This window comes from Theobroma cacao, chromosome 9, assembly GCF_000208745.1.
Source record: "Theobroma cacao cultivar B97-61/B2 chromosome 9, Criollo_cocoa_genome_V2, whole genome shotgun sequence".
Classification (NCBI taxonomy): domain Eukaryota; kingdom Viridiplantae; phylum Streptophyta; class Magnoliopsida; order Malvales; family Malvaceae; genus Theobroma; species Theobroma cacao.
Window position 1 is genome coordinate 25,806,734 of NC_030858.1, and position 27,171 is coordinate 25,833,904.

General features: G+C 33.3%; 1 protein-coding gene across 1 annotated transcript in view; it reads right to left on the minus strand.

Annotated features, from left to right (window-relative positions):
• LOC18589673 (callose synthase 9) overlaps positions 1-26,871 on the minus strand; it is a 38,811-nt gene extending 11,940 nt beyond the window's left edge. The window contains exons 1-39 of the mRNA XM_007014743.2: positions 26,671-26,871; positions 25,883-26,104; positions 24,743-24,840; positions 24,106-24,269; positions 23,237-23,333; positions 21,386-21,496; positions 21,167-21,292; positions 20,316-20,405; positions 18,972-19,069; positions 18,746-18,863; positions 18,487-18,612; positions 17,103-17,179; positions 16,946-17,024; positions 15,850-15,972; positions 14,898-15,000; positions 14,620-14,743; positions 14,303-14,492; positions 14,144-14,196; positions 13,954-14,014; positions 13,786-13,867; positions 13,234-13,283; positions 12,825-12,911; positions 12,615-12,691; positions 12,471-12,495; positions 10,581-10,675; positions 10,342-10,423; positions 10,039-10,202; positions 9,834-9,954; positions 9,202-9,299; positions 9,026-9,116; positions 8,773-8,933; positions 8,559-8,668; positions 5,203-5,337; positions 4,084-4,152; positions 3,832-4,009; positions 3,563-3,677; positions 1,243-1,362; positions 245-360; positions 68-151 (exon numbers count right to left, since the gene is read on the minus strand). Coding sequence (XP_007014805.2) covers positions 68-151; positions 245-360; positions 1,243-1,362; positions 3,563-3,677; positions 3,832-4,009; positions 4,084-4,152; positions 5,203-5,337; positions 8,559-8,668; positions 8,773-8,933; positions 9,026-9,116; positions 9,202-9,299; positions 9,834-9,954; positions 10,039-10,202; positions 10,342-10,423; positions 10,581-10,675; positions 12,471-12,495; positions 12,615-12,691; positions 12,825-12,911; positions 13,234-13,283; positions 13,786-13,867; positions 13,954-14,014; positions 14,144-14,196; positions 14,303-14,492; positions 14,620-14,743; positions 14,898-15,000; positions 15,850-15,972; positions 16,946-17,024; positions 17,103-17,179; positions 18,487-18,612; positions 18,746-18,863; positions 18,972-19,069; positions 20,316-20,405; positions 21,167-21,292; positions 21,386-21,496; positions 23,237-23,333; positions 24,106-24,269; positions 24,743-24,840; positions 25,883-26,096 — 4,112 coding nt within the window. The 5' untranslated portion in view covers positions 26,097-26,104; positions 26,671-26,871. The remainder of the gene's footprint in view (positions 1-67; positions 152-244; positions 361-1,242; positions 1,363-3,562; positions 3,678-3,831; positions 4,010-4,083; positions 4,153-5,202; positions 5,338-8,558; positions 8,669-8,772; positions 8,934-9,025; positions 9,117-9,201; positions 9,300-9,833; positions 9,955-10,038; positions 10,203-10,341; positions 10,424-10,580; positions 10,676-12,470; positions 12,496-12,614; positions 12,692-12,824; positions 12,912-13,233; positions 13,284-13,785; positions 13,868-13,953; positions 14,015-14,143; positions 14,197-14,302; positions 14,493-14,619; positions 14,744-14,897; positions 15,001-15,849; positions 15,973-16,945; positions 17,025-17,102; positions 17,180-18,486; positions 18,613-18,745; positions 18,864-18,971; positions 19,070-20,315; positions 20,406-21,166; positions 21,293-21,385; positions 21,497-23,236; positions 23,334-24,105; positions 24,270-24,742; positions 24,841-25,882; positions 26,105-26,670) is intronic.

Consider the following 27,171-nt stretch of genomic DNA (forward strand, 5'->3'; position numbering starts at 1 on the left):
TCAATCAGTATGAAATTAGGAGTCTAAAAAGATATGCAACTCGCTTGTATTACCAATATTCACTTACTTCAGAGGATTGGCCAAAACACGCTGACCTAGGGTTACAAAGCTGCTCTCTTGGTTGGACATAAAAGAAGCTAAAGAAGAGACACTGCACATAAATTTTATAACCCATAATGTAAAGATGTCAAGACAATCAAAATCAGAAATATCAAACAAATAGAAAAGATTTGAACAAGTTTACCTTCCAGTAAATACATGTTCCCTGACACCAAGAATAGTAGGAGGACGTATCCCATGATCACGATGAAATTCTTCCAAAAGGTTTCTCATCTTCAAAGCTTCCTCAAAATAGTTGTCCTGTATCAAAAGAATGAGAAACTTAATCAAAACACATCCAAGAATTGCAAAGATAAAACTAAAGAGAACAAATCATTAGAACTATATCAGGCCACCAAATCACTTAAAATTTATACAAAAATTATAGCAAAAATAACATCTGGAAGAAATGTTTATCATCATCATAAACAATTTTGTTTTCCCATGTCTTTATAGCACAAAAATCACCAAAAGAATTGGAGTCATCAAGGTATAACAAAGCAAATGTGAATGCTACTGCAAGAAAACACATATGGAAATGTGTTACACTGAGTACCAGCAACACCAATCAGGCTAAGATTGTGAAGTACCAAGCAAGTGACAGAGGACTTATGGCATTAGAAGAGTTAAAAAAAATTCCAAAAAGAATAAAGACAATAAATTTAAAAGGTTGACAAGAACTACACCACGTTGATTAAATGTTATTATAATTTCCTGTTTCGATGGAAGGGTAATTCACTTGTTAAAAGAGAAAAAGTGTAATAGTGGGCAGTGTAAATGGGGTGTATTTCAGTGCCAAATGCAGCAAATTGCTTAGGCCAGTTGAAGCTGAAACAAACAAGACTAATATGAACCAAAATAACAGTATGTCACAATATCAATATTAACCTACTTGAATATGATTCACCTATGGAGATAAAAATCATAGTATTTGTTATGGTATTCAACATAAATTCATTAATATAATTGACATCGTGGCTTTAAAAAGCATAAAAAGAAATGACAAGTATCACTGAATATGTAAGTGATGCATGACAAATTAAAATGTGTAAACTTGGTTACTACGACACACATCCAGGAGCTTTTGCATTTAGTTATTAGATCCAAGAGAATTAAGTAAATGAATCGACCACAATCCGTCACCTGATTCATGTCAATCGTTTGAATTGCATTTCCCCGAGTAAATACAATTGCATGGTTTTGATTCTCAGGTTTGCCTTCACCGAGTTTTGGATTTCCAGGCAATTTTATGGCATAGATTTCCTGCAAACCAGAAAAGGGCCATTTGCAAAATTATTGATTACAGTCAGTTAATTCATTTAAAGTTCAGAAAAAAATTATTTCAAGTAAAACTTCCATGTTAGCAAAGCATATTGACTGCATTAACCAAGAACAGCACATATTAGTTGAGCTTAATTATCTTTACCAAAATAAAGCATCATTAAACGGGATAAAAATACATCAGCACTCAAAAGAGTGAGTGAATGAGACAGAAGATTGGAGAAGAATGATTTTAACAGAGAGTACATACATCATTAAGTGGTTGATACATTTTTTTCTGCTCATGGGAAAAAACAAAAAGCTATAACCATACCCTTCCAGGTTTCAAGATAGAGAAGTAGGATTGGAAATGATCAATTAGGAAACTTAACTAGTCATAAAAAGAATAAGAATGAAGAGAAGAAACATAAACTAGAGCAAGATGTGTTAAGCAGATTAATCTCCTTCAACTATTCTGTGACTACAGAATACCTTCAAAAGTATTAAGGAATATATTTTCTAAGGCTTCTTCAAGGCTAGTTCTGGTCTATGGAATTAAGCATTGGGTTGTAAAGAAACAGCAAGCGTAAAAACTAAAAACAATGTGCTGATTGATGTGCTATAAAAGAAGAAAATATGGAAATAGAAAATCAATATACAGGTGAGCATATTATTTTACGAAGAAAAAGTTGTCTTAGATAACCTGGACACGAGGTGTATTAACTTGCAATGCACTAGAACAAAGAGTCATATATGACATTTAACGTACCAAAAGAACAGAAAAAGCTGAAAAGACAAGGATGGAAAATGTAAAATACAAAAGCATTTAAGACACAATCAAGATATTGCTCCATACAGAGCAGCACTCAAAAAGACTTAATACAGAAACCCTAATCCAGAGGAAGCATGCAAATTTGATATCTCAGATTTGAAAACCTCTTTAATAAATCATTCAACTGTTTCAGTATTAGTATTAAATCTCTCCTACAGAACCTTGTAATCTACCAAAAGACCCAGCTAACTGCAAGTAACAAAACAAAGCACAAAATCACCTGACTTTTAGTCAGTGTAGCACATCAGAATAAAGTGGCAAGAAATAATAAAAAAGCAATGAAGATTATCAAGAAAATTGGAGTTTCAACTCGAATGTGCTTTCAGGTTTAGACCAAGAAAAACAATTTTCGTCAAGAACTAATTAAAATTTCCTATAAGAACTCTTAATACCTACTATCAATTATACTACATCTCCAGAAATGTAGAAATCCTAGCCGTTCATAGTTTGGTTTTCAATCTTAAACTGTCAATCCTGTCATGCATCAGACCACTTTTTTAAAAACACTAGGAACATTACCAAAGCCTAAAATGAATAAAATCAGACGTCCCTAAGAGACCAAAATAACTGGAAAGGGAAAACAGACTCAGATTCCATGCCCCTAAGGCATGGGATACTTTCTATATTGTCTTTTCAGAAAAGGGTCACAGGGGAATTTCTATAAGGACTATCCAATATTTGACCATCTAAAATTACTTACTTAAACAAAAAAAAAAACATTTTCTAAAAAGTGGAACTTAAATTTTAAACTTCAGAAAAGTGTTCAAACAATGATACGATATGTGTCAGTACCACATAACAGAACAAAATACTGTAGAAAAAGTTTTATGCTTAGAACTTCTATATATAAGTAGTGGACAGCACATAAGAACGTTCCATACATTTAATTCAAAACATTATCCTGAACATCAAAACCTTAGCACCAGCAGACCATTTTTAACCAATGATGCATTGAAGGAATAGAAATATGCTGATAGTTTCATGTCATAGCTTTTTTTCTCATTAACACATGAAAATTAAATAGGAAGGAATGCACAAAGTGCATTCTGTCTTTGCACAGAATTTAGTTGTTCACCATTCATACTCAAGTAACTCAACAACAATAAATAAAACCATCTAGTTCTTTTTCTATTGTAAGAATATCGGAAATAGGTCTCCTTCATTAAACCTTGTAAAGGAGGAAACAAACAAGAAATAGAAGAAGAAAAGCCCAACAAGAGAACAGGTAAATGGATAAACAAATAAAAAAATTTATTTCCAGAAGTCAAATAATTAATTGTTAAACTGAAGTTCTAAACTTGGAGTCAAGTACACAACAAAAAAAGAAGAAACCTAGCTAGCATAACTACTAAAAAAGATAAACAACCAAACCTTATCTTTCCCATTGATATCAGCTTTCACAAGCTTTGAAAAGTACTCAGTGTGTACTTCACCATCCTTTAGTATCTCAACAACATCAATGAAAGCAACACGAAGGGCTTCATTTCTAACATCAAAGTTGAATCGTTAGATACAAGGAGCCAAAATAACTAAACATGAGTAACAGCAGAAGAACAATAAAAACTAAAAAAGCAAGAGTACTAAATGCAACCCAAGCATGCAATGAGAACAAAAGATAAATAAAAAACCCTACAACCCACCTTTGCATTAGCAATGCAATATCAGCAGCTTCAGGCTTCTGCTCCTCCTTTTGTTTTCCATATATTTGGCATGTGACAACATATGTAAACTTAAGATCTGCCCGTGCACGAGCCTCAGGAGATAACTCAAAACCTTGAGTATCAGTTGTGTCCAATCTAGATAGTGCAGCCTCTGTATCTAATATTTCAATGATAATTATATAACTGAAGTACAAGATAAAAAAGCATCATATTATTGTTGAAGGGACCAACCTCCGGAATTATCTCTCTCCAAATAGGTTTGAAGCATAATAGCTTTCCTATAATACATCATTCCACGGACTGCAGATCCCAAACAAGTATAAAGTCAGTGTAAAAAAAAAATGATTAATAGGAACTTATTTTCATTCAAAAAGAGAATAAAGGTTATCAAGCTTTTCACGTAAACCATGAACAGATATCACGATACAGAAAAATCCAAAAAGATCTTCCCCAATCACCCATTTGCACTTTAAACCATAATAAAATCAGAATTTTCAACACAAACATGCATTACAGCCCAATGAAGGCCATTTTCACTAAAGCCTATACCACAATATGAGTAAAAGATGTCATGAAAAGCTACTAACAACACTTGATATGCATGCCATCATAACAGACAGAACTAAAAATGTGGTTCTTACAATATTCAAAGGAATATGTTCACACATGAGTTCATGAACGTAGAAAAATGACCAAGGTAGAACTTTATGGCAAACATGTGTGTGCTATAAAAAAATACAGCATGCTTGCAGACTAAGAACCAAGATAATGATGCCTCAACCAGAGCAGCAGAATGCTGAAAAGAGGATTAAGAAAGCTAGTTATTTGGCACAATCATTAGCGAAAAAAAAAACTCCTTAGGCAGATTGTTTGCAGATGGTAATGAACATAAACTAATACTTCTAGTGATATAGAAAGAAACTGAAAATCTGAGGCTTAAACTCAATGATATGGTTATGAGATATCAGAAGCCCAAAAAATTTGAACTCCAGGCCCATCAAACTGCACCAGGAAATCTGCTAGAGCAATCCAAAACTTTAAAATTTATAATATCTGATGCTTTAAACTACTATTGTAACAAAAAAGTCCAAAAATTTGACTGTCAGCTACGGTAGGAAACATCAGCTAGAGCAATTCAGAACTTCAAAACTGGTAATAAGGTCAAACATCATCATTCACACTCCACCCTATAAAAGAAGGTTTTCCAAAAAGACCAACAAATTATACATATATACATACATATATACAAATAAATATATATATATTTATATATATGAAAACCCATATTAAGTCACCAGGAAACAGCACCAGACAATAGATTAAACACAAGGGAGAAGAGGAAACTTTTACCAGTTCTTGCCAATGTCTGTCCTCGGTAAGAGGCCCAAAAACGAAGTTCAAGGATATCACTAGGACTATCAAAAAGTTCTGTTTCTGCTGAATTTTCATCACGGCCGATCCTAGCTAGAAAGTTCTTCCACTCATCTGCAGAAAATAAGTGAGAGTTCATAAAACCAGCATAATGATCTAGAATAAATTTCAGTTCCATTAAAAGTCCATCACTTCAAGTTACAGATTGAGACAAATGATTATAAGAATGATCTGATAATCAACACTTTGCATGACCAAGTATGTCAAGAAGGAAGGAAACAAACAAAAACAGAAAAAGCTTCAAAAACAGTCATTTCAACTAGATAGAGCATCAATCAGACAGCACAATCAATTTGCAAAACACCTAACAAATAACAATGAATGAAAAAACTACAGTCCAAGTCCAACTGAATGCAAGCATCAAGCATGAAGCAAAAGAAATGGGTGGGACATATGACAAAAAACCTTGGAGATCAAATGCATGGCTAAATTCAACAAAGGCTTGGATTAATTGTCATCTTTTGCTTTCAAAAGCAAAAGGGAAAAAACTGTGTTTCGATACGAACACAAATATTACTTTTTAAATCTTAAGAGTTAAACAGTTTTACATGATCTGACAACTATAGTGAACAATTATCTGGCTTAATATCACATTTCAGCCATTTATCCATTTTTAATCAAGCATTATTAATCTTGGCATGATGCTCAAATAAGCTCCTAAACTATTAAAAAATTTCAATGAACACTTGTTTTTTTATTGCATTCAATCAAACCCCTATATTTTTATTTCGGATCAAATAAGACCTTATGACTAATGATTAACTAATTGGCATTAATTAAAATGCCACTTGTCATGTTATATACACTTGGCACTAACATGACTTTGATGTGCAAGGTGAAAAATGCCACATGATTATGTTATCATGCCAAATTAGCATGTCACGTCATCATCAATTATGTGTCAACATGCCATATTATCAATTATGATATGTTAGCATGTCACGTCAATATCACATGGCATAGAATAATAAATGATATTTTGACTAAGTCAATCATTAGTCATAAGAATTTATTTAACCCAAAATAAAAGTATAAAGGCTTATTTGACTCAAAATAAAACTACAAGCGCTTGATTGAAAGCAATAAAAATACAAAGGCTTATTTGAATTTTCTTGAATAGTTTAAGGGCTTTTTTTGGATATTATGCCATTAATCTTTTATTAGGAAGCACGGACATAAAAACAAGACACAAGACACAAGTTCATAGACATGACAATACGGCAATTATCAAAATTAACATATATTGTGAATGAAAATATAACCAACATGCATTGAAATTCTTTCAAAATATATAGAACTTATTTAAAAAAGATTTAGTTATTACAAATTTTTTTTGTAATTTTGTTCAGATGTATAGATTTTATAATTGTGTTGGATTATTGTAAATAAATCTACCCAAATAGATTTATAGGCTCAAAAGTTATAACTGAATAAAGCTATAACCATCCAACCAAAAGCCCATTTGATCTAGCAAAATCTTATACCCAAGTGCCATCCAATTTAATCTCAATTTCTCTTTCTCAAATGGCGCAATAACAGTTCGCCTGGTTGAACAAAACAACAGGTCATCTCCTTCATGGATCATCTTCTTTCAAACTTTTCACTGCTAAATGGAGTCTCACGCACATGAATCGACTCCATTTGAGGCTAAAAACAAGGGAACATTGTGTTGTGTTCATTGCTTCTCTCTCTTCTCTTCTGTTTCTCAACTCACTAAACTGAGGCAAGAACATTCTGTCCCCTTACCAACGGCAATAACTTTTTGCCGCTTCACTACCATGTCCATACCATATCATTCGCTTGTTCATGTCGTATCCAAAATAACATCTTTTATAACTTCTACTATATCCAGGGATAGACACATATCCAGCCATGCCAAACGTGTGTTCATGCCCAATGTGTATTCGACACAAATACATGGGTGTTACACCCATATCTGTGCTTCATAGGTCTTTTATTATTTGCTTTTACTTTACAGCAACTTTGACAGAAACAAAAAGCAAATAGCAGAGAATAAGTAAAAAAATGCAACAAAATCTTAGTTAAGTTTTAGGATCACGGTAGGAAGGATAATATCCAAGTACAATAGAAGAAAAAAATAATTGAGTAAACTACACATTTTCCCTTGTTTTTCACGAAAATCATACTTTCATATTTCTTTTGACACAAAAATACCTTAATATGTTCAATTAGTGTTAGCAAGTATAAAAATTTTAGTAGAAAGTCAAACATACCCAATTATTAAGAGATTTTTTCAATGAAATGATGTAGATATTAAAAGGGTTACTGACACATTTGGTACCCAAACTATATTCAAAGTCTCAATTTGATACCTTAAGTTTAAAATTTTGCAATTAGGTACTCGAACTTTGCTTTTGTCCATTAGTTTACACACAAGACTAACATTGTTAGTTAAATGAATGATGTGTCCAAGATATCCAATAAAATGGTAACACGTGGCATGTTTTTATTGGTTGCTTTTGAACACGCCATCCATTTGACTAACCATGTTAGTCTCGTGCCAATTGATAGATAGAAGCAAAGTTCGAGTATGCAAATTTTTAAACTATAGGTACCAAATTATAAAATTTCTTTCTAACCAAAAAAGAGAAAAAAATGTTCATGTTCCCCCCAACCTTTTTTTCTCCTACCACTTCTCACCTACCAAGCATATTGCTGCTTGAAAGAAATCATTCTCAAATAACTAAATTTTGTATTCCTTAAGAACATTATTAATAAATTATAAAAGTTACTCCAATCCACAGAATGAGTACACCTAAGATCAAACACATGATTAGTGAGCTGGTCACACTTGACAGGTCTGTCAGACTCCAAAAATGTAAACAAGTGACATTATTCAAAAAAGAAAAAAAAACACTTAATCCATGTATCCACGGATAACATATATAAAAAGAAAAGAATTATCTTCTTTTTCCCTTACCAAAAAAATAGGAGCATTGAAGGAACCCAAGTCAATTAATCCAGCAAATAATATAAGAAAGAAAATAATTATCCATTTTCATTTCTTTTTTTCCGGCCAGGGGGGGGGGGGGGGGGGGAGGAGACAGAATACAGAGAGAGAAAGCCAGCTAGGAACCTTCAAGTTTAACTCAATTAAACCAATCTAATATTTTCACAATTCAACACCTTCCTATAACAATAAGCAGGTACATTTCCAATTTTGCACTAATCAATCAAGGAAATATCTAGACAACGTGAAACATAAAATACAGTTATCTTCAGCTTGAGACATAGCAAAGTGAGGTGGAAAATACCTGGATATATCTTCTGGAGGTAAAACAAAATAGATATTCCATCCTCGTTCTTCTTCAACAATTCATTCATACTATAAAGCACAATCTCGGAATAATATGGAGTAAACACACTGCATTAATTTATTTAAAACAAGCATGAGAACATGAAAACTGATCAGGAAGATACACTAATACCTAAAAAGACAAAAGAGATTCACAAGGAAAAAGGTAAAACCTGAAGGACAGCATCTCATGGACAGGTCTCGGTGGGGGCATATCCATGAAAAGTGAATTTGTGAAGAACTCCAGCCTACGTCTTGCCTCAAGATTTTTGGGAACATTTGAGGCTGAATCTTTAATCGTTAATAGAGAATATAATCTTTTGACTTGTGCTTTCTGAATATTAAAAAGTAGCATAATGCCATTAGAAGCAAGGAAAAAAACTATAGCTAGAAAATACTAGTAGAGTTATATAATCCTTAACATACCAACTCAGGATCTCTTGGCCATTTCAAGTTTGCAAATAGCCGACCTTCAGTCCTAGCTTTTAAAATGTTATTCCATTGTTCATAGTGTTCCCTAGAATACAACAAAAGTTACATATTGATGGAGAGCACATTTCATATGTCCCACATATAAGCAAAGACTAGAATATTTGACAGACCTCATATTGATGGCAAGCACATCATGCCGCACAACATCATATAGATCTTGAACAGCCTTAACAGCACCTTTTTCATGCTCCGGCTTTTCAGCCTGATTCTGTACAAGCCACATTCGAAACAAAGGACATAAATAAGTACTAAAAACTCCAACAACTGTGAAGCAGAAAAGATACAATATATATATATATATATATTTAAAGGTAAAAAGCTACAATATATAGATAATTCTTCATTTTTGCATCACTCGTTCCTATTTATGGATTCAGATTTTTATGAGAAAACATGGAAGCTATGACATAAACCTGAAGTCCTAACTATTCAAATTTCAATTATACTCCTTCCCACAGTCACAACATAAACTGTAGCACAACAAATTTAAATTTCTATTTCACTCTTTTCCTTGGAAATTAGTAAATCGAGATTGAATCATAGAAGAGGCTTTTCAAACGTTAGAGATGAATGACTAAATAACACTTTTGCATCCTAGTAGAGGGCAGAAAAGCATGCAGAAATAAGAACTATCCGAAAAAGTACAAAATACAAATAAAAGGAAAAAGAAGACAACAAATATACAGCAGGAATTTTGCTTTTATACCACAAGTGAATCAAGAATAAAAGCAATAAAACCAACCAGAATTCCTAAGAGAGCAGTAACCCGCGAAATAACCAGTTGCAGCTTGTTTAGCTGAAAATCAACATGGATACTCTTCTTCTCTATACTGGCTTCAATGCCCTCATATATCCTCTCAACCCTAAGGAAAATAGATACAACATAAGAATATCATAAGAGCAACATTAATTCTTTACTGAACTCCAACAATTTAATAAGAATTTACCACATCCTTCCTTCAGCTTCCAATATCTCTGTCAGTATAAACCGGAGGGCATGGTAGCATTCCTGAACTGCATACTTCATATGGTCATCCCTTGAAATCCTTTCCCAGAGCTCATCTTGTGAATCTATTATTCTCTCAGAGGCACAATTATTAGCCAAAAATATCTGCAATAGTACATTGAAGATGAAATTAAACACAGGTTTAATCAATAACTGTTGAAAAAAGAAATCGTTTAAACAAAATTAAAGAAGTAAATATATAATATAAAAGAAAAATATAACTATTATTAGAGAAATCAAAGACCTTGCTAGCAAGAAGAAAAAGGGGCCACTGAACCAAGGGGAGACTCCCCGTATTTTTAGGCATTAAAAGTAACTCCATTTCCCTGCAGTAAAGGACAAGAAGTGAATAAGGGGAAATACATCTCATCAAAGAATAGCACCTACATATCAACATTATGGAACCCACAAATACACAATCCACCCAAGAGCCAATACAAAGGAATCTATTAAATCAACAAGAACAGAATCAAGAACACTCACAAGTTAGTTAAATAATCTTCTTCCCTCAAATTTTTGATAATTTCATTCCAAACGGGAGAGAAACGAGCAGCATCAAACTTGTTCTTCTCCACAACCTTACAAACACAGAGCAGTACGTTCCCAAAGAATTAGTTGCTGACTTATAATGTAAAGAAACAATAAACAAAGATGAAAGAAGAAACCCTCAGTCCTATAGATTAAACAAGCTGAGTCACACATTACCATGGTAATGCAATGACGAAAATGTTCTTTCTTTTTTTTTCAGATAAAATTTTGAAGCTACTAATACATATAGCAATGACTTTGTCATTAAATGGAGCATACAATAAAAACAAAATGATGGTCACAAATTTTAATTAACAGTTTTGAACTACTCTTTTTTCTTTGTATAAAAAAAATATGAACGGCTCTAAATTAGAACCAATGCCCAAATCGACTCTATCCTTTCCATTTGAGCCATGCCAAATGGAAAACTCCCTATGAATTATCTACTAAGTATTGGATATAGTTGAGTCAAATTCACAAATTAACAAACACTATTTACAATCTACACACTTGATAATAATGAAATTTAAAAGTTAACTACCAAAATACCATTATTTTAATGTCATCTCAAATAAAAAATAAAATATTTTACCTTTTGAATTTAGAGTTTAGACCTGTATATTATCCAGTGACCATTATATTCACAAAGCAACAAGCATAACTAAATTCACAACTTAGTATATTTTTTACTTCTATTCTACATCATGTTATTAGAACTTTATTAAAATCTGTTAATAGTTTATTGATAAACTTAATCAAATAATAACTGAATTCTAATACAAAACTATATCAAGTAATTGAGAACGTTCTACACTTCAACTACCATACTATTTTTGAAAAGTAATGGTTGATAATATTAATAAAATCAGATAACCAAAAATATGAAATAACACCTGAGACAAGAAATATTACTTATTGATCAATTAAAATTTTGGCATTAGGGGTTAGTTCTTAAATGTCATGGGATAACAAAGCAAAAATGATGTAGCCGAAAGGTTTAGGCAATTAGAACTCAACAATTAGGGCTAGAATGGGGTTGATTGTGTTGGAACAATAAAAAGATAATTGGGTTTTCAAAGAAACCTCTTGAATAAATATTCAAAATAACAAAAGATGATAATGATAATCTTCTACCTAAGATATTTATTTATAATAGTTAAGATAAATCCTAATCAAATAGTAATTCTAATCCTAAATAAAGACTTAAAGTACTAAAATTCTAATAAAGATAGGAAAAAGAATTTCAAACTAAATAAATAAAATAAAATCCTAAACTAACTAAAATACTAAATAAATTTTCATATGCGCCTGCATCAAAAAAGCAATCCAGTGAGTTAGAATAACAAAAAGAACAGAAAAACAAAAGGGCAAAAACTACAGAATTTGACAATAGAAAAATGAAAAAAAAATACATATTACAAAAGACACGTGCCAATGATTTGTTCGAGATGGAGGAATAAATACAAAGTAAAGAGTGTTAACAGCAAACGTAATGGCCAAACAAAACCAGTAGATTGAGCAAGAAAAGTAAGGGACTCAGTTTACTGTTCTGGTGAGAGGGTGTACTGTTCTGCTGGCAGTGTCATGTGAGAGGGTGTACTGTTCTGCTGGCAGTGTCATGTGAAAGGGTGAAAGGGTGACAATTTTACCACAGCGGTGCACCTATGTACCTTACTTTGGCTATATAGTAGTATAATGGAAACCGTAGCATAAAGAAGCAATGTTACTATGGTTAAAGCACAACTTCAAGTCAAACAGTGACTATGTAATACATACCCACCTTCAAAAAGTAGTTATTCTACTGTTTCTCAGTTATAACCAATTATAATATGCATAATCCCTCACCTGGTTAGCGGACGATGTAGAAGTCCTGCAAAACAAAAAGTTTCTCACATAATTAAAAAAAACAAATACCAACAGAAAAAAGGAGCAAGCATATTAACCATTCAAAATGAACCACAATTGTTGTACTATGTTTAAGTGTCTGACCTAACAGGATGAAGCGTCTTCATAAAAGCTGCTGGAAACTCCTCAAAAAGTTTTTGGACAGCACCCAAAGATCTAATCTGAGATTTCAAGAAAAGGTTCAAAGCACAACTCAAGTGCAAGAAGAAAGTATATTGGGGAAAGAAGACTGACAAGCAAGAAAACATAGTAAGTGTGCATAAAATAGACATAGGTCAGACGAAAACTACATACCTCCCCAAGACGATCTCTTGCCCCAAGCAAGAATCCCCACACAGCAGATAAGACGGTGTAAAAAAGGTAGATGTCTAAAAGATACATCTGTGGCAAAAGAAGGGAAACAAAAATACATATATAACTAATATAGAAAAGGGAACTATTCACTGAAAAAAACTGAATCTCTCCACTATATCTTAGCAAGACATCCACCACAAACACAACCAAATATAAAACAGAAAATAAAAATTATTTAACTTGCATGTATATCTAATTCCCTGCCATCGAATCACTTTAAATTAAGAGAATCCCTTTAAGGTAAGCTATTGCTCAAAATGACATCATGACCCGTTTATCCACATGTATCAGGAATTCAAAGGACTTGGTATTTCATATCTTTAGAAACATATCAGGGATTCCAACTTACAGCTATCACTGGAGCCCATAAAGTAGCCACTGTCAGAGCATTATGGTTATCTGCATGCAAAGAGATATTCTCAAAGAAAGTCCAAATGTGTATCTAATTATAACAAACATAACAGCGTCAAAACTTCCAACAACAAACATAGAATGGGAGGAAAGTGAGGACATGGAACAAGAGAAAACTCCAGGCAGAAAGTCAACATAATATTTATGCATCAAATATAGTTTTGATTCCTTTATTTATACTCCGGCAGAAAAGCACAGACATGCTAAACAATTAAGCAACTCGTGATAGGTTGGCTTTATATATTTATAGAGAAGCCACTACACTAAACAAACAGAATTTCAAGTTTTAGATTCTACAACTATACCTATTTTCTTCCCAAATAAGAAATCAATTTCAAGTAGCTAAAAGATATCAGTCAGTACATTCAACATACATATTTTACAATTTAAAAAAAAAAAAAGGAAGGCAATTCCTTCAGTCGTTTGACTACATAACAAAAAAAGTTAATGCATCATAAAATTTTATGACATGAACATGCAAAAGGCATACTTTTAGATACAAAATCATGCCAAGAATATTGTATAGCATCCATAGTCACTATAGTCCTTGTCGGCTTCACCAAGGGCTTAATCTGCAAAATTCAGATAGAGCATTATAAAGATAACCAAACAAAAGATCAACATCCACATTACATACTGTGTAACAAATGCCTCATACCTGGAAAAAATAGGCAAATGAAAATTTCCCGCTCAAGATGATGAGCCAGAAAACCATATATCTGTATCACAAGTACATAATAAAACATTTAAAAGCTATACATCAAGCATTCAATGAAAAGAAAAATTTCATTCCCAATGTGCCTAGGGTACATAATCAAGGAACCTCAAGGACAGAGATTACAGATTACTTGATAAAGTCAGTAGTCCTCTCATACATGCCAAGTCCAACATAGTACCGTTCCTTTGAGAATGAACACAACAAAGAATATTAATAACAGAGAGAAGAATTAGCAAAGAAATATAAAACAGTAAACAGAACACAAAGTACAAAAATAGAAAATGAAAACCTGGCGCATCCATTTGATAAAGCGAATCAAAGACCAGCGATCACACTGATTGGTCAAACGATGGCATGCTGGTATTCGCATGAGAAAACTTATGAAAAATTGGATACCAGCATAGATGCCTATAACAATCAAATACAATCTGAAAACAACTGAATCTGAATTTGGTTTAATCTCTTCCTGTAAAGCTTTCCTGCATTAGTGATGGTTGAACATTAAAAGAAGTTAAATCTTATATATAAAACATATATATGTGCAAGTTAAACCAATGAAATTAAGTCAAAAAAAATAAAGTTTCAGCAAATTGACTGAGAACATACACATAAAGGAAAGATATAACAACTGATGCAACACTGAACCAAACAAATCGAAGCAAAATTCTGGAAACAGCTAGGCGTCGTGTGGTCGAATATGCGCCATACATCATGAAAACATCCAAAACACCTACATTATGAGGCAAGAACTTCAGCAATTTAAGTGAAACATTTTAGCAGCAAGAAGAAACAAAATTCTCATCAGTCAATTATCACAGTAGTTAATTATCTATTTAGAAAAACCAAGAAACATGAAACATAAGCAGATGCAAAAAGAAACCTACTTTCAATAAACTTCATCACTACAAAAGTTGGACCAAGACTGAGAACTTCCCGTAGAGTCTTCGAGTTCAGATGTCCATCATTGAATGCAATGATCGTGAGTCCCTAATAGAGAGAAATAAGCTAGCAATTCATAAGAATGGTTAAGATATAATAATGATAGTTATGGATAATGAATAGCTTCCATTTAAAAAGAGAAAAGAACTCTGTTCTAAGTAAGGTGAAAGAAAAATACAACTCTATTCTAGCACAAAATTGGAGTATCCATAGAAGGCTCAAAGAACAATGCAATCATAATAAAAGAATGCAATTAAGGATCAGGCAGTTTCCATTTTTTATAAGCAGATGAAAGGAGTAGTTTAACAGAAACATGGAATTAAATGGAACATGAACTGTTGGACATTGAATAAACGAAATTGGCTAACAGATGGAACCCACACCAGCACATATTAGAATAAACTAGGTGAGTGGAGAAAATTACACAGAGCAATACAGTTAATATCTCTTTGCTTTCAAAATATATTTAGTACCTAGCCATTTCTCAAATACGTTTTTGAGGGATGAAAACTCTGGACTAGATCAATTGGGGAAAAACAAAAACTTTAGTCTTGCACCTATCAGTGATGGCCAATACTTAGGGATCCAAATTTCAGCCTTCAATAAAGGAGACTGCAAAAAGGAGAGGGGGCAGGGAGAGACAGATGGAGAGGGAAAGTGGCAGTTTTCATGTTCTTAAATTTTATAAAAGAAAAGAATTACAATCAGACTAGACTAGCCATTACACAAAGAAAAAAATATTAATGATGTGGGACAGGAAATCGAAAAGAGAAGAAGGTGCACGTTATTGGCATGTGCCTTCAGAAGTTTTACACACACCAAACCAGAAAAGAAGAAGAAGAAGAAGAAAGAACTACAAAAGTACATAGAAACAAGCCATCATTTAGAGTTGCAAACCTGAAACATCATAGCAAGAAATATCCACAATCGATGAAAACTATGGTAAAGATGGAAAAATGTCCGGTGCTCAACAAATGAAGTTTTCCCTCGATGTTGACCTCCTCCAGATTTAAGTGGATTCTGCAAAATAAAAAGAATAGAAAGAAACACTAAATTGTAGCAGTTTACAGTGCAAATAAACAGTCAAGACCCACAAAAACCAAAGAAAACAGGGTATTAATTAAAACATAGGCCCGTCAAACAGATTCCCTAGCAATAGAGGGTTGTTGGTGCAAGAGAGCAAATTAAAGAAACATAGCAATAAAGATAACAAACACCAAAATACTTACTGCAATAATCAAGTTTCCATTTAAAGTTCCTTCAATTACCAGATGAACAGTTCAACTTTATCTTGAAAAAATCACAGTGCACTTTGAAGCTCATATCTTCCTTTTGAAACAAAGATTCTTAAGTAAAAGAAGCATAATGGAGATGGAAAACAAGGTGGTCTAGGACAGGGTCCATTGGTTAAATCAATTAAAAAAAAAAATTAAGGTAACAAGGAAAAAGAATAGAAATGATTTCCAATTTCCAAATATTTGAAAAAATTAAATATTGGGCATAGTGATAGAGAGCTCAATCTAACAGGTAATCATTCTAACTATTTCGCAGCAAAAACAATCCCTGCTAAAACAAAATGTAGGCTAAAAAATCAAACTGATTATCCCTTCAACATTCTCACAAACCCATTAGCTTGAAGCCTCTTTGACTTCAAGTACAAATGTAAAGCAGACAATTCTTCAAAGAAACTTGTAAATTTCAATTTTTGAAATTTCTATCATTATTCAAGAACAACAAACAGTCTCTCGAAAAACATGTATTTTAAATATAGGTCATTTAAAGATGGTTCACTTACATTATTTGTTGAACATGTTAGGTTTAGAGAAATTATTCATCAAACTTAATTATGAGCAAAATATTGTAAAAAAAAAAAAACAGAAAACTTGCAACCTGCATTCAAATATCTGAAGGAAGAGAACACATCTAACAGGAAACAAAATCCTTAACCTAATTCCAACCATGATGCAAAGTTGAACAGCGGTTAGATGCAAACCTTTGACCTTGGTTTTGGCTCCTGGAAAAAAGATGAACTTTTGCGCCAAGGCCAGCTAAGCTCAAAACAATGAAGTGACCTGAAAAAGCAACAGATGGTCAGCCATCAAAACATGTAAAAAAACCTTAAAAGAGTATCAATCTTGCCAAAACATTACCAAAAATATTCATTAAAATCATCATAATTTCTCCAAGCGGAATGTGGTGCTCGGCCATTGTCATTGTTTGCAGCCTCCTGTATTCCAAATTTCAATGCATAGTTAGAAACATGAAGACTTTCATGAGGAAACAAGTGTCAGTGTGAGTATCAAGCAGCTGCCACCTATATAGCAAAAAGACCCCAAGATAAGATCTAGCTTTATTAGTAACAGAATATTTGTAATTTCTTGAATCCCTCCCTTGGATTATGCAGCTCTTGTTCTATTTTTAAATGTAAATAGAGCTTTGCAGCTACTTCCACCACCAGTTTCTCTTCATTTCTACAATTATCATACATCAAGAGCCATCCACGACAAGTACTTCAGTTTCACTATATGCTCTAAACTTCTTCTGACCTGAAACAGAGCTGACTAGGCTCCAATATTAAAGTAACACAGGGTCCTTAAGCATGCAGCACTATAAGCAAATGCAAAATTCTGGGATATGGGTTAAAAAAAAGAAGACAAAATTAGTGTTTACATTCCTAATCAGCTTACGGGCAGTTAAATCGCAGTAAAAAGGACCTACAATAACATTTAATGCAACTTTAGCAACCAATCAGACCTATATGAGACTTCAGCAATGACAGAAAGAGTTCATAAGTAGCCACACCACAACCTCCATTATAGCTTAAAACTTCTGTAAAATATCAGAATCAATTTCCCTTCACCCATGGGAAATAATAGAAAAAGCATAAATTAACTTCACCATGGGGGTTTGCTCAAAGCACAGTTTGCCCATGACCTGTGTGGTTTTGAAAGACACATAACCCTGTAAATTACTTCATTACTAATAGGAGGTTACACTGACAGTTTTTAATAAGATGAAAACTTTCATAATAACTTATTATTACCCTTATTCTACTAAATTAAGACTTCAAATTACATGTAAATATACAAAAGAATTCCACCGGTTAAATATATACAAATAAGTCCCTCAAACTAACAGTCCAAACCAGAGGATTGTACATGGGCCTATAGAGATTCACCTAAACCTAATGGAGGTAAAATGCCCTCGAGAAAACACTGCAAATAAGTGTATATGGGCTGCTGGCACCTCTCTTCTCAAATTGTGCAAAAGTTAAAAGGCTTATTCATTTGGGAACAAGGAACTAAAATGAAGAACAGAGTTAATCAGGAAAAAAGTTGACAACAAACATAAAGACCCATTAACTTAACCATAATCAAAAGTCAAAATTATTCATGGGTAAAAGCCACTATCCACAACCAGCTCATCTAAAACCACTTAACCACATTTAAAACTAAAAAACTTAGGCAAACCAGTAACTGAAGTGGCAATATAAAAATATTGTTAACAACTTGCTGCTGAGAAATTGAGACATACCGCAGCAACCACCTCAAACAGCGGAGTGATAACTTGATCAAGGAATGATACACCACTTTCAGAACAGCAACTATTGGCTGGTTGTGCCATCTGCTGCCTTAGAATTTCATCCATTTCCCTCACCATCTGCACACCAAAGTTACAGTTCAAATGTGAGTACAAGCTTAAAAACAGCCCTTCACAATAACAAATTGCAAACAAGCATTTTACAATATAGGAATAAGTTTGACATCAACAGAATAACTCTAGGTTCACTTACATGATGAAATATGTAGCACAAGCATTCTGGAAGAAATCTGATGTTGGCAGCTTCACCCCAAATTAAGAAGTACAAAGAAACAAAGAGTAATTTCTTCTCCCTGCTAACAGCATCCAGACTGCACAGGACAATTAGTAGTCCATAACTCTTAATTGTCGCGGGTCATAAACAAAGGGCACTCACAGAATAGTCACAAAGTAAACTACAAGGAGATGGAAATCCTCACTTGCTCCAAACAGGTTGAATACACAAGTAGTTGCACCATTCGATGTAGTTCTTAAGAGACTTAAGAAACACCTTCTGCACTGCAGCCTCATCCAATTTCTGAAGAAAAATCAAGGTAAAAGATCTGGATCAAATGATGAGAATGCTGAATGCAAATTAATTGTACCCAATTGTAAAAAAATGTCACATAAACCAGCCCTCAAACAAAATGTTAAATATCAGGAGTTACAGAAGTAATAATTAGAGTGTGAAAAAAAAAAATCTAAACTACTAAAATAAGATAAAAGACCCAATTGAATTAACAGCCAAATACACCAGCCTTAAACAAAATCAAGGTTAGGTATATAGGCTAATGGGAAAATGTGAAATTCTAAACTCTTCAAATAAGTTCAAAATATTCAACTCATAAACAAAACGACAATCATTTTACAGCTGCATGCACCATACCTTTAATAGAGATTTCAAATTCTACTAAGGAACCACCAAGATTAAGTAATCAAAACAAGAATTAGCTTTACATTTACCATGAAAACATCTGTTGATGGAAGCGAAACAGAAAAGGATGAAGCACGAAAAATGAAACAGAAAGAGATAGAGAGGGGGAAACTTTAAATAGAAGTTAAATTCAACTGCCATGCGTCAAGTTTGGCTACATGAACAAAGACACATTTCTGGTTTTCAACATGATAGCTATTAGAGAGATCAACAGTGCGAGCATTACATTCTAATTTTCGTTAATGATCAAATTTGACAATCTGAAATCCTCCATTGTTATTATTATCTTCTTGATTGACAAATTTTGTAATGGTTAGATCCTAATTTGAGCATTTAAGCTGTCTTTTTTCCTCTTTTTCCATTTTTTGAGCAGTCATAAAATCAACATTTTGTCTCCACCTTAAGTTCTAACTAAAAGTAACGAGCAAAATCGAAGCTTAGATTGCTCTTCCTTCTTTTCTTCTGGTCAAACAATAGCAAAGTTTAATTCAAGTAGTTCAAAGTGCTAGTTAAAGCTACTGTCAGACAGGGTAAGCCAACAAGGAGAAGACATGTAACCACCAAAAACCCACTACTTCTGAACTGTGAACTGTAAAATATTTGCATGAAAGGGAAAAAAGACCAACCCAGAGACAAAATTTAGGAGCACAGTCCTCCCTCACTGCATACACGCATCAAGCAAATATAACCAAAAGATTCTTAGTAGAAGATCATTATTGAGAAAAATGGAAAGTGAGCGCTGTCACCTCTCCAAACGTTTCCAAAACCAGGGACCTCTCAAAAGCCAATCATGGGGCATTCAATAAACATTGGAAAGTTCAGCAAAATAGCAAAGAATAACACAACTTACTGCTTCAGTTTCTTCAGGTATACCAAGTCGAGATTGTTCATTGGCAAGCAGGAGAACTATATGTTCACGTTGGTTAGAAACATTGTCTTTCTGAAATCAGAAAAGTATATGAATCAGACCTTAAATAAAAATGTCAAACGTGACAAAATTGACACTAAAAAGACAGATTTTTAATCCATGATAAGTTTAAAGAACAATTACATGAGGATGAGTAAAGAAATTAGAAACACTATCATAAGATAAATAATTGAAACTAATAAGAAAACTATGGACCAAGAAATTATATTTCAGTCAAATGCACTGAAATGTTTTTACTTTTCTCATGTAAATTATTATTTGATACAGCACAACGCAAAATATGCACAATGAAGACATTGCTCAAGTCCAATCTATAAGCTAAGTAGTGAGTGCAACCATCACAAAGGAAAATAAAAGCCAATATATGTTCAATCCAATATCAAACACAAGCTACGAAGGTCAACTTATGGTTTCCTGGCTGGTTAAATTGGGACGTATGCAGCAAGGGATAGTTAGAGGTTGACAGTTTCTACAAGACCTAGACCTTCCAGGAGGAAAAAGGGTTGCACATGTGAAACTACAGAATAAATAAGCATGAAAGCAGACCAAGGCAGGCAACATACAAAGGTAAATTAGCAGGCAAGCAGGGGCCAAGAGAAAAAAGCCATTGGAAACTTCAAGAAAACACAGGTACTGCAAGCTGATGCTTACATAGGATAGGAGATCCTATCCAATAATGTTGTTTAAACTTAGAAATACTGAAGTCTACAAATAGTAAATAAAATAGCATAAAGGAAAACACCATATATTCCATGTCATCATAGAAGACAAACCTGAAATCCAAAAACATAATGCAGAAAATCCAAAAGATCGGCACTCCTTGTATCAGGAATAGAAAAATCGGCGGGCAGTCTTGGCAAGCCCCTAAAGTACTTTAACTCCGAAACAGCTGCTCGTACCTGCCCGTATATTTTTGTAGTTTAATAGAATTTAGAAAAAAAAAGCTAAACTATATTTTAATATGAGCTCTAGAAAGAGCAAAAAGATCTAACCTCAGGGAATGACGCAATAGCATCTGTTATGGTAGGAGCATCCAATGGGATAATGTTATAAGCAATGAGGTCCTCAGTCATGGCTGCATCTGAATCAATGACCCGTTTCAGCTGCTCAAAAGAAATTACAATTACACAAACAGGTACTTGAATCATAAGATCATAGTACTATGGAACAGCACACTACAGAATATGATGACACAATTGTTGACAACTAAAAAAGAGTGCATATTGCATATGCCAAATTGCTATAATAGCCCAAATCAATTTTACTGAAAATGATACTAACACAACATCACAGTGTTGAGAGATCCCACAGGTTATGTGTTTGTGGTAATATAGTATTTGCTAACAACAAAATATATCAGATGCTTTGAGGAGACAAAGTGGCTTCACAAAATATGTTTCATAGAAAACATTAAATCAAGGCATACATAGAACTAATAATACCATGGGTGTACGCTGACCATAGCCACGTGCCTTGAGTAATTATGTTTACTAGGAAAAACATGCAATGTAATAATTAAATAGATTAAAAGAATCCTAACCCAAAAAAGAATCAAAAAGAAAACCTTTTAATACTCTACCACCATTCACTCTTCTTTCCTACAAAATAGCTCACGACAACTGACAAAAACCAAAGTGAAAATCTATGAACCTCCTCAGAAATAGGAACATCTATGGGAAGTGCTCCCATACTAATTATGAGGATTAGCTTCTTATAAACGAAAACAATTCCTAATATGATAGAGCGGTTTTTCAAATTGAAACAGCTAAAATACCTATTAGGTGACTGGATTTCATTTGAGGCAAAACTTGATTCCATTCAAAGACTACTAGATTAAGAAATAATTCCAATTTTACTATTGCTGCAACTGAAAAAAGGAAAAAACAACAACAAAGGAAACAGGAGTTGCTCATAGTATATTTGGAAATAAAACTAGCAACAGCACAACCTATCAGTTGCAAAGCATCTTAGATTGAGTGATGCTACAGCTCCAATACCACAACTTACATAGGAAGATTACCACTTTCACCATTCGTGTGTTATAAACTGACATTCAATGAGTTTAAGAAGTAAAAAACCCCATATGCTCAATAATGCAAATAAAAAAACAAGACAGACTCCCAACTAAGACACCTAGATGACTCCAATAATCGTTTCTCAATGGCAAGAAAATATACTAGTTTAAAAAGGAAGGAGAAAAGAAAAAGCACTACAGCAGAAAAAACGAAATTACTTTTAAAAAAAACAGACATGAAAGAAAAGAAAAACAGTATGGTGTGACCTAACATCTAACCATTTTGTACTTTGCTATTTTGACAAAGCTGTAGAAGGTATGCATTCCCCTCAATTATAATCTAGAAGCTACGAATGAGATTACTTTTTGACCTCATAGAAACTTCAGTAAAAGACGAATCAAAGTACAGCTTTTCAGAGAATGTTGTTGGTCAGTCAAGATAAGGATATCTCCATAACATCTATCAGCTTCTCAACAATTCCTAGCTCTATCTGAAGCTGCAAGTCTTGGCCCAAGCAGAAGTTGTTTTTCAAACCCCAATTTGGCCTAACTTCAACTTTCTAAAGCAGAGAAGCTACTCAAAAAGCCAAACCAAAGTTTAACATTCTGAATATGGAACGTTATTAGAATACTGCTAGATTATGCATATATTTTAAAGAAATTGTCTAACGATGCGAACAAAATAATTGCTTAAAGACAAAGAAGTTTAGAAGTTAAGTGATATGTGCACCTCATTGAAGCTTAAAATCCACCATTTAAATTTGAAGCACAACAACAAAAAATATCAGTTAAAAATATTTAAATAACAAATAAAGGCTATACCACCAACCTCCTCAGGGATTTCCTCTGTCAACTGCTCCAATACCATCCCCAAAACTCTTAATGTTCCAAAAACCTTTTTCCTCTTCAATGTCTTCCGCTCCAACCTAGAATTAGACAAACAGGAGTGAATAAAACAATGTAAAACAAAGAATAGGAAAAATGGAGATCAATCAAGCAAAATCACCACCAAAGTTATAAACAGACTAACCCCATCTATTTAAAAATGGTATTCAAAAAAGTCAATTGCATCATGAAGCAACAGATTCATTTTATAAATAAAGAAATTTAAGGTTTAACCAACAACAATACATAAATGCCAAATAAAATTATAGCATAGCAAGCAACAATTAATTTGTCTCTTTTTTTTAACACTTTTGGGTTTGGTGAGCCTTGAGTAGACTACGATATTTTTGAACCTCAATAACACTCTTGTGTGATTTTTCTTTTCAATTTATCACACATGCCACACAGAAACATTTGCACTAACTAAATGGAAAAATATATTAGTAACTTTGAGGAATCTGATACGATGCACATATACGACCCACAACATCATTTATTGCAACAAGAAAGTCAATTGAAGAGGCATGTATGTAATATCAAAAAAATGACACTTAAAGAGGCATAATGCTAATAGAGTTAAACATGTAACCAACCATAGCATGTATGTATTTCAGGACTCTTAACACATAATCAAAATTGATCAAGGTACCCAAAATACTCAATTGAAGACTCGGACCACACAAGGAATCACATTTACAAGGAAGAGAAATTTTTTGAGAAAGGGGAAGCAGATAAGCAAAGAGTGCAATAATATACAAACATAAAGGAGAGAAGCTATGGTTAAAAAGGCATGATCCCTATTAAGATACTTACTCCCCAAGGTTACCACTAAAAACACCTGACTCCCTCAACTTCATTTCTTCTTCTCGTAGCTTGTCAACATTGTTCTTCTCTCTATAAAGCTTGTAGAACTCTTGCAAGCGAGCAATATCTTGGCTCCTATCTATGGTTCCAACTTCTCTCTTCGCTAGCTTTTGCTGAAATTAGCAGAATGGGCCAAGAAATACAAATGACAGTAGGTAGAAACATTAAGAGAACCACATTTTCTGCATAACATATCTTTAGAAAAAATGCATCCAATATTCAAATCAATCATGAGACAGCCACATCAGCCAACCTGCTTCTCCAACAGATCCCAACATGCATACCCTCATAAGCACAAACATAAACCAAAATCCATACATGTGCAAGCAGGTATAATATTTCATCATAAAATGTCAATTCAATTAATCAAGGAGCTCTCAAAAGTAAAATAGACAACCATATTTGAAGAATGTGCTATGAGCATCTAACACACAAGGGAACAAGTAACAATCAACAATTCTACTCACAAACAGCAAAAACATGCACACCAAAAAAGTACTCATTGACCTGCTGTAATAAAAGTTCTTGCTTGGTGAACAGTAGGGCAGAGGAAGCTATCAGCATTTTTCGTAGAGTAGAAGTATACCTTGATGACAGACATTAAACCAGTCTTGAATTGTAAAACACCTCTTCCTTCACTATTAGGATCCAGATTTTGAGCAAGTGAATAGGCATGCTCACATACTGCAGGAAAACAATAAAATTAGCAAGTTCAAAAACATTAAACAGCTTTCATTTATTTGACTTTAAATCATTCATTGTCTATTAACTGTAAGAATTATAGCGTTCTGCAAGGGTTTCAGTTATATAAGATATGTTCACAATCAGTAATGTTTCAATAGAACTAGAAACCCTCTGAGGGCCATAATTCAGTCACAAAAAAATTAATGAAAAGTAAAGAAGGGCTTTTATCCAAAACATCCACTAAAATTGAAGAGCACATCCCCTCATCACACAAGCTCATATTTAAATGCATGACATGTGAATGCATGTGCACAAAGCAAAGCACTTGTTTTAGGAGCAGCATGAGGGTTTTTTCTGATGCATAAATATCCTATTCTAAGTTCATGACCACTCAACGAAATCAAATGTTGAAGGTTTATGAAACGATGGGAGATGAACCAAAAATTTAAAAAAGAAAAACATGATTAATCATGCAGTACAACAAATAAATCACCAAAACTGCTATATAATGAACATTTAAACTGGCCTCATTTCACTGTACCAAACATTACAAGAGTCAAACACATTCAACCAAAATATAAAAGGATAGAAAATGAGGGCATTAAACTTATTTATTCAACAAGGATATCGAGAATATAAATCGCCAGCAGCCAATTATAATGAGAAGGGTTTAAAGTTAGTACAGTAAAAGGAAAAACATAATCATAATCAAATACAAGAAAACATGTAAAAATGAACAAAATTTAGTTTCTTTTTTGGTGACTTCATCATTCATGTGACCTGCAAATAATACAATTGATAAAAGTTTCCTCATGATTTAATGGGTTTATGAATATACAGTATTGTATTAAGACATATATTTGAACCATTTCACATATCATCCAAAAATTCAAACAGAAATAAACATGCCAGTTCCAACTCCAATGATTTACAATGTAGAAACATAAATAAATATAAAGAGCTGCAACATTGTTGGATATAGAATAACAAAACATTCATACCTAGGTATCTTAGATACCAAAGGGAGAAGAGATTAACATACAAATTCTAGCTACGTTGGGATCGTCATCCTGAATTTCATCTGCAGCTCTCAGAATTGCATCTATATCCCTATTGTTCGCAAGAGAAGAAGGAACATATGCAGCAATTCCACTAGCAATTCCACCAACAGGCTGACCTATTGTTCCCATCCCAAATCTTTCCCTCCGTAATGCTGCCCGTACTAACCGCTCCCATAGCTCCTCCACTAGAGACATCTTTGCTACTATATATAGAAATCCAAACAACAGAATTCAACTCACTAACAGATTCTAAATAAAACAATTTACAAACAGGTAAAGCATGCAAGTAAACTGAATATCTATTTTAGCAGAGAGATAACATGTGATCATCATACAACATTATCGAAGTAAAGAACATTAGCTGCCTCATTGCTGGGCGTGGATAAACAGAAAATCAACTAATTAGCACATACGGTGAAACTTTGTTCCTCCAGGAACAACCCATTAAAAAGGGAAAACTCAAAAACATAAATTTTAAAAAAATCTAATTAGAGCACCAAAGATTTGATTTTAAGCCCAAAACGTTAAACCCTAACTCACACGCTACCAGAATCAAAGAAAAAACTCACCTGCGCTTAACAAACGAATTCAAACTTTATTGAAGAAAAAAAACATTCTTCATTCATTGTTTTAAAAAAGGCATAAGATCCAAAGATTTTGCTACTTTTTGTTAGTCTCTTTTCCTCAATTTTCTCGGCAAACAAACAGAGCATTGCAAGTGTACATCAGAGGTAATTTGCAGTTAAACACGAAGAAGAATATGGCGCACCTGATTAAGGAAAGAAAAACCCTAAAGACAGAGTTGAATCGGTGAACTCGGGAGGTTTTAAATAAAAGTAGCTTTTCATGTACGAGAGAGATAATGAAATAGCAAGGAAGGTGGTTTTCTTTAAACTCGAAAGGGAACACAGCAAGCAATGAAAATATCAAAAAGAATAAACGAAATTGAATCTAAGTTCAGATTTTTTTTATTAAAAAAAAGTGAAACAGGTTTTACTGATAACAGCCGGTCGTACACGGCTTAAATTTCTATGACGCGGTGAAGAAAACTCTGTCACCTGACAGCCGGTGAACACGTGCCCCCCTCGTTGTGTGTAATTTTTCACAAACCTATAAAAGATTACAAAACCGGCAACTTTTTCCAAAAATTATTACAAGGATAAAAGAGAAGAGTATATATATATATATATTTTTTTTTTTTTGTTAGAGTATCTTTTTAGGGTGAATACTACAATAAGTTTAAACTTCCTGTAAAGTTAATTAATAAAAA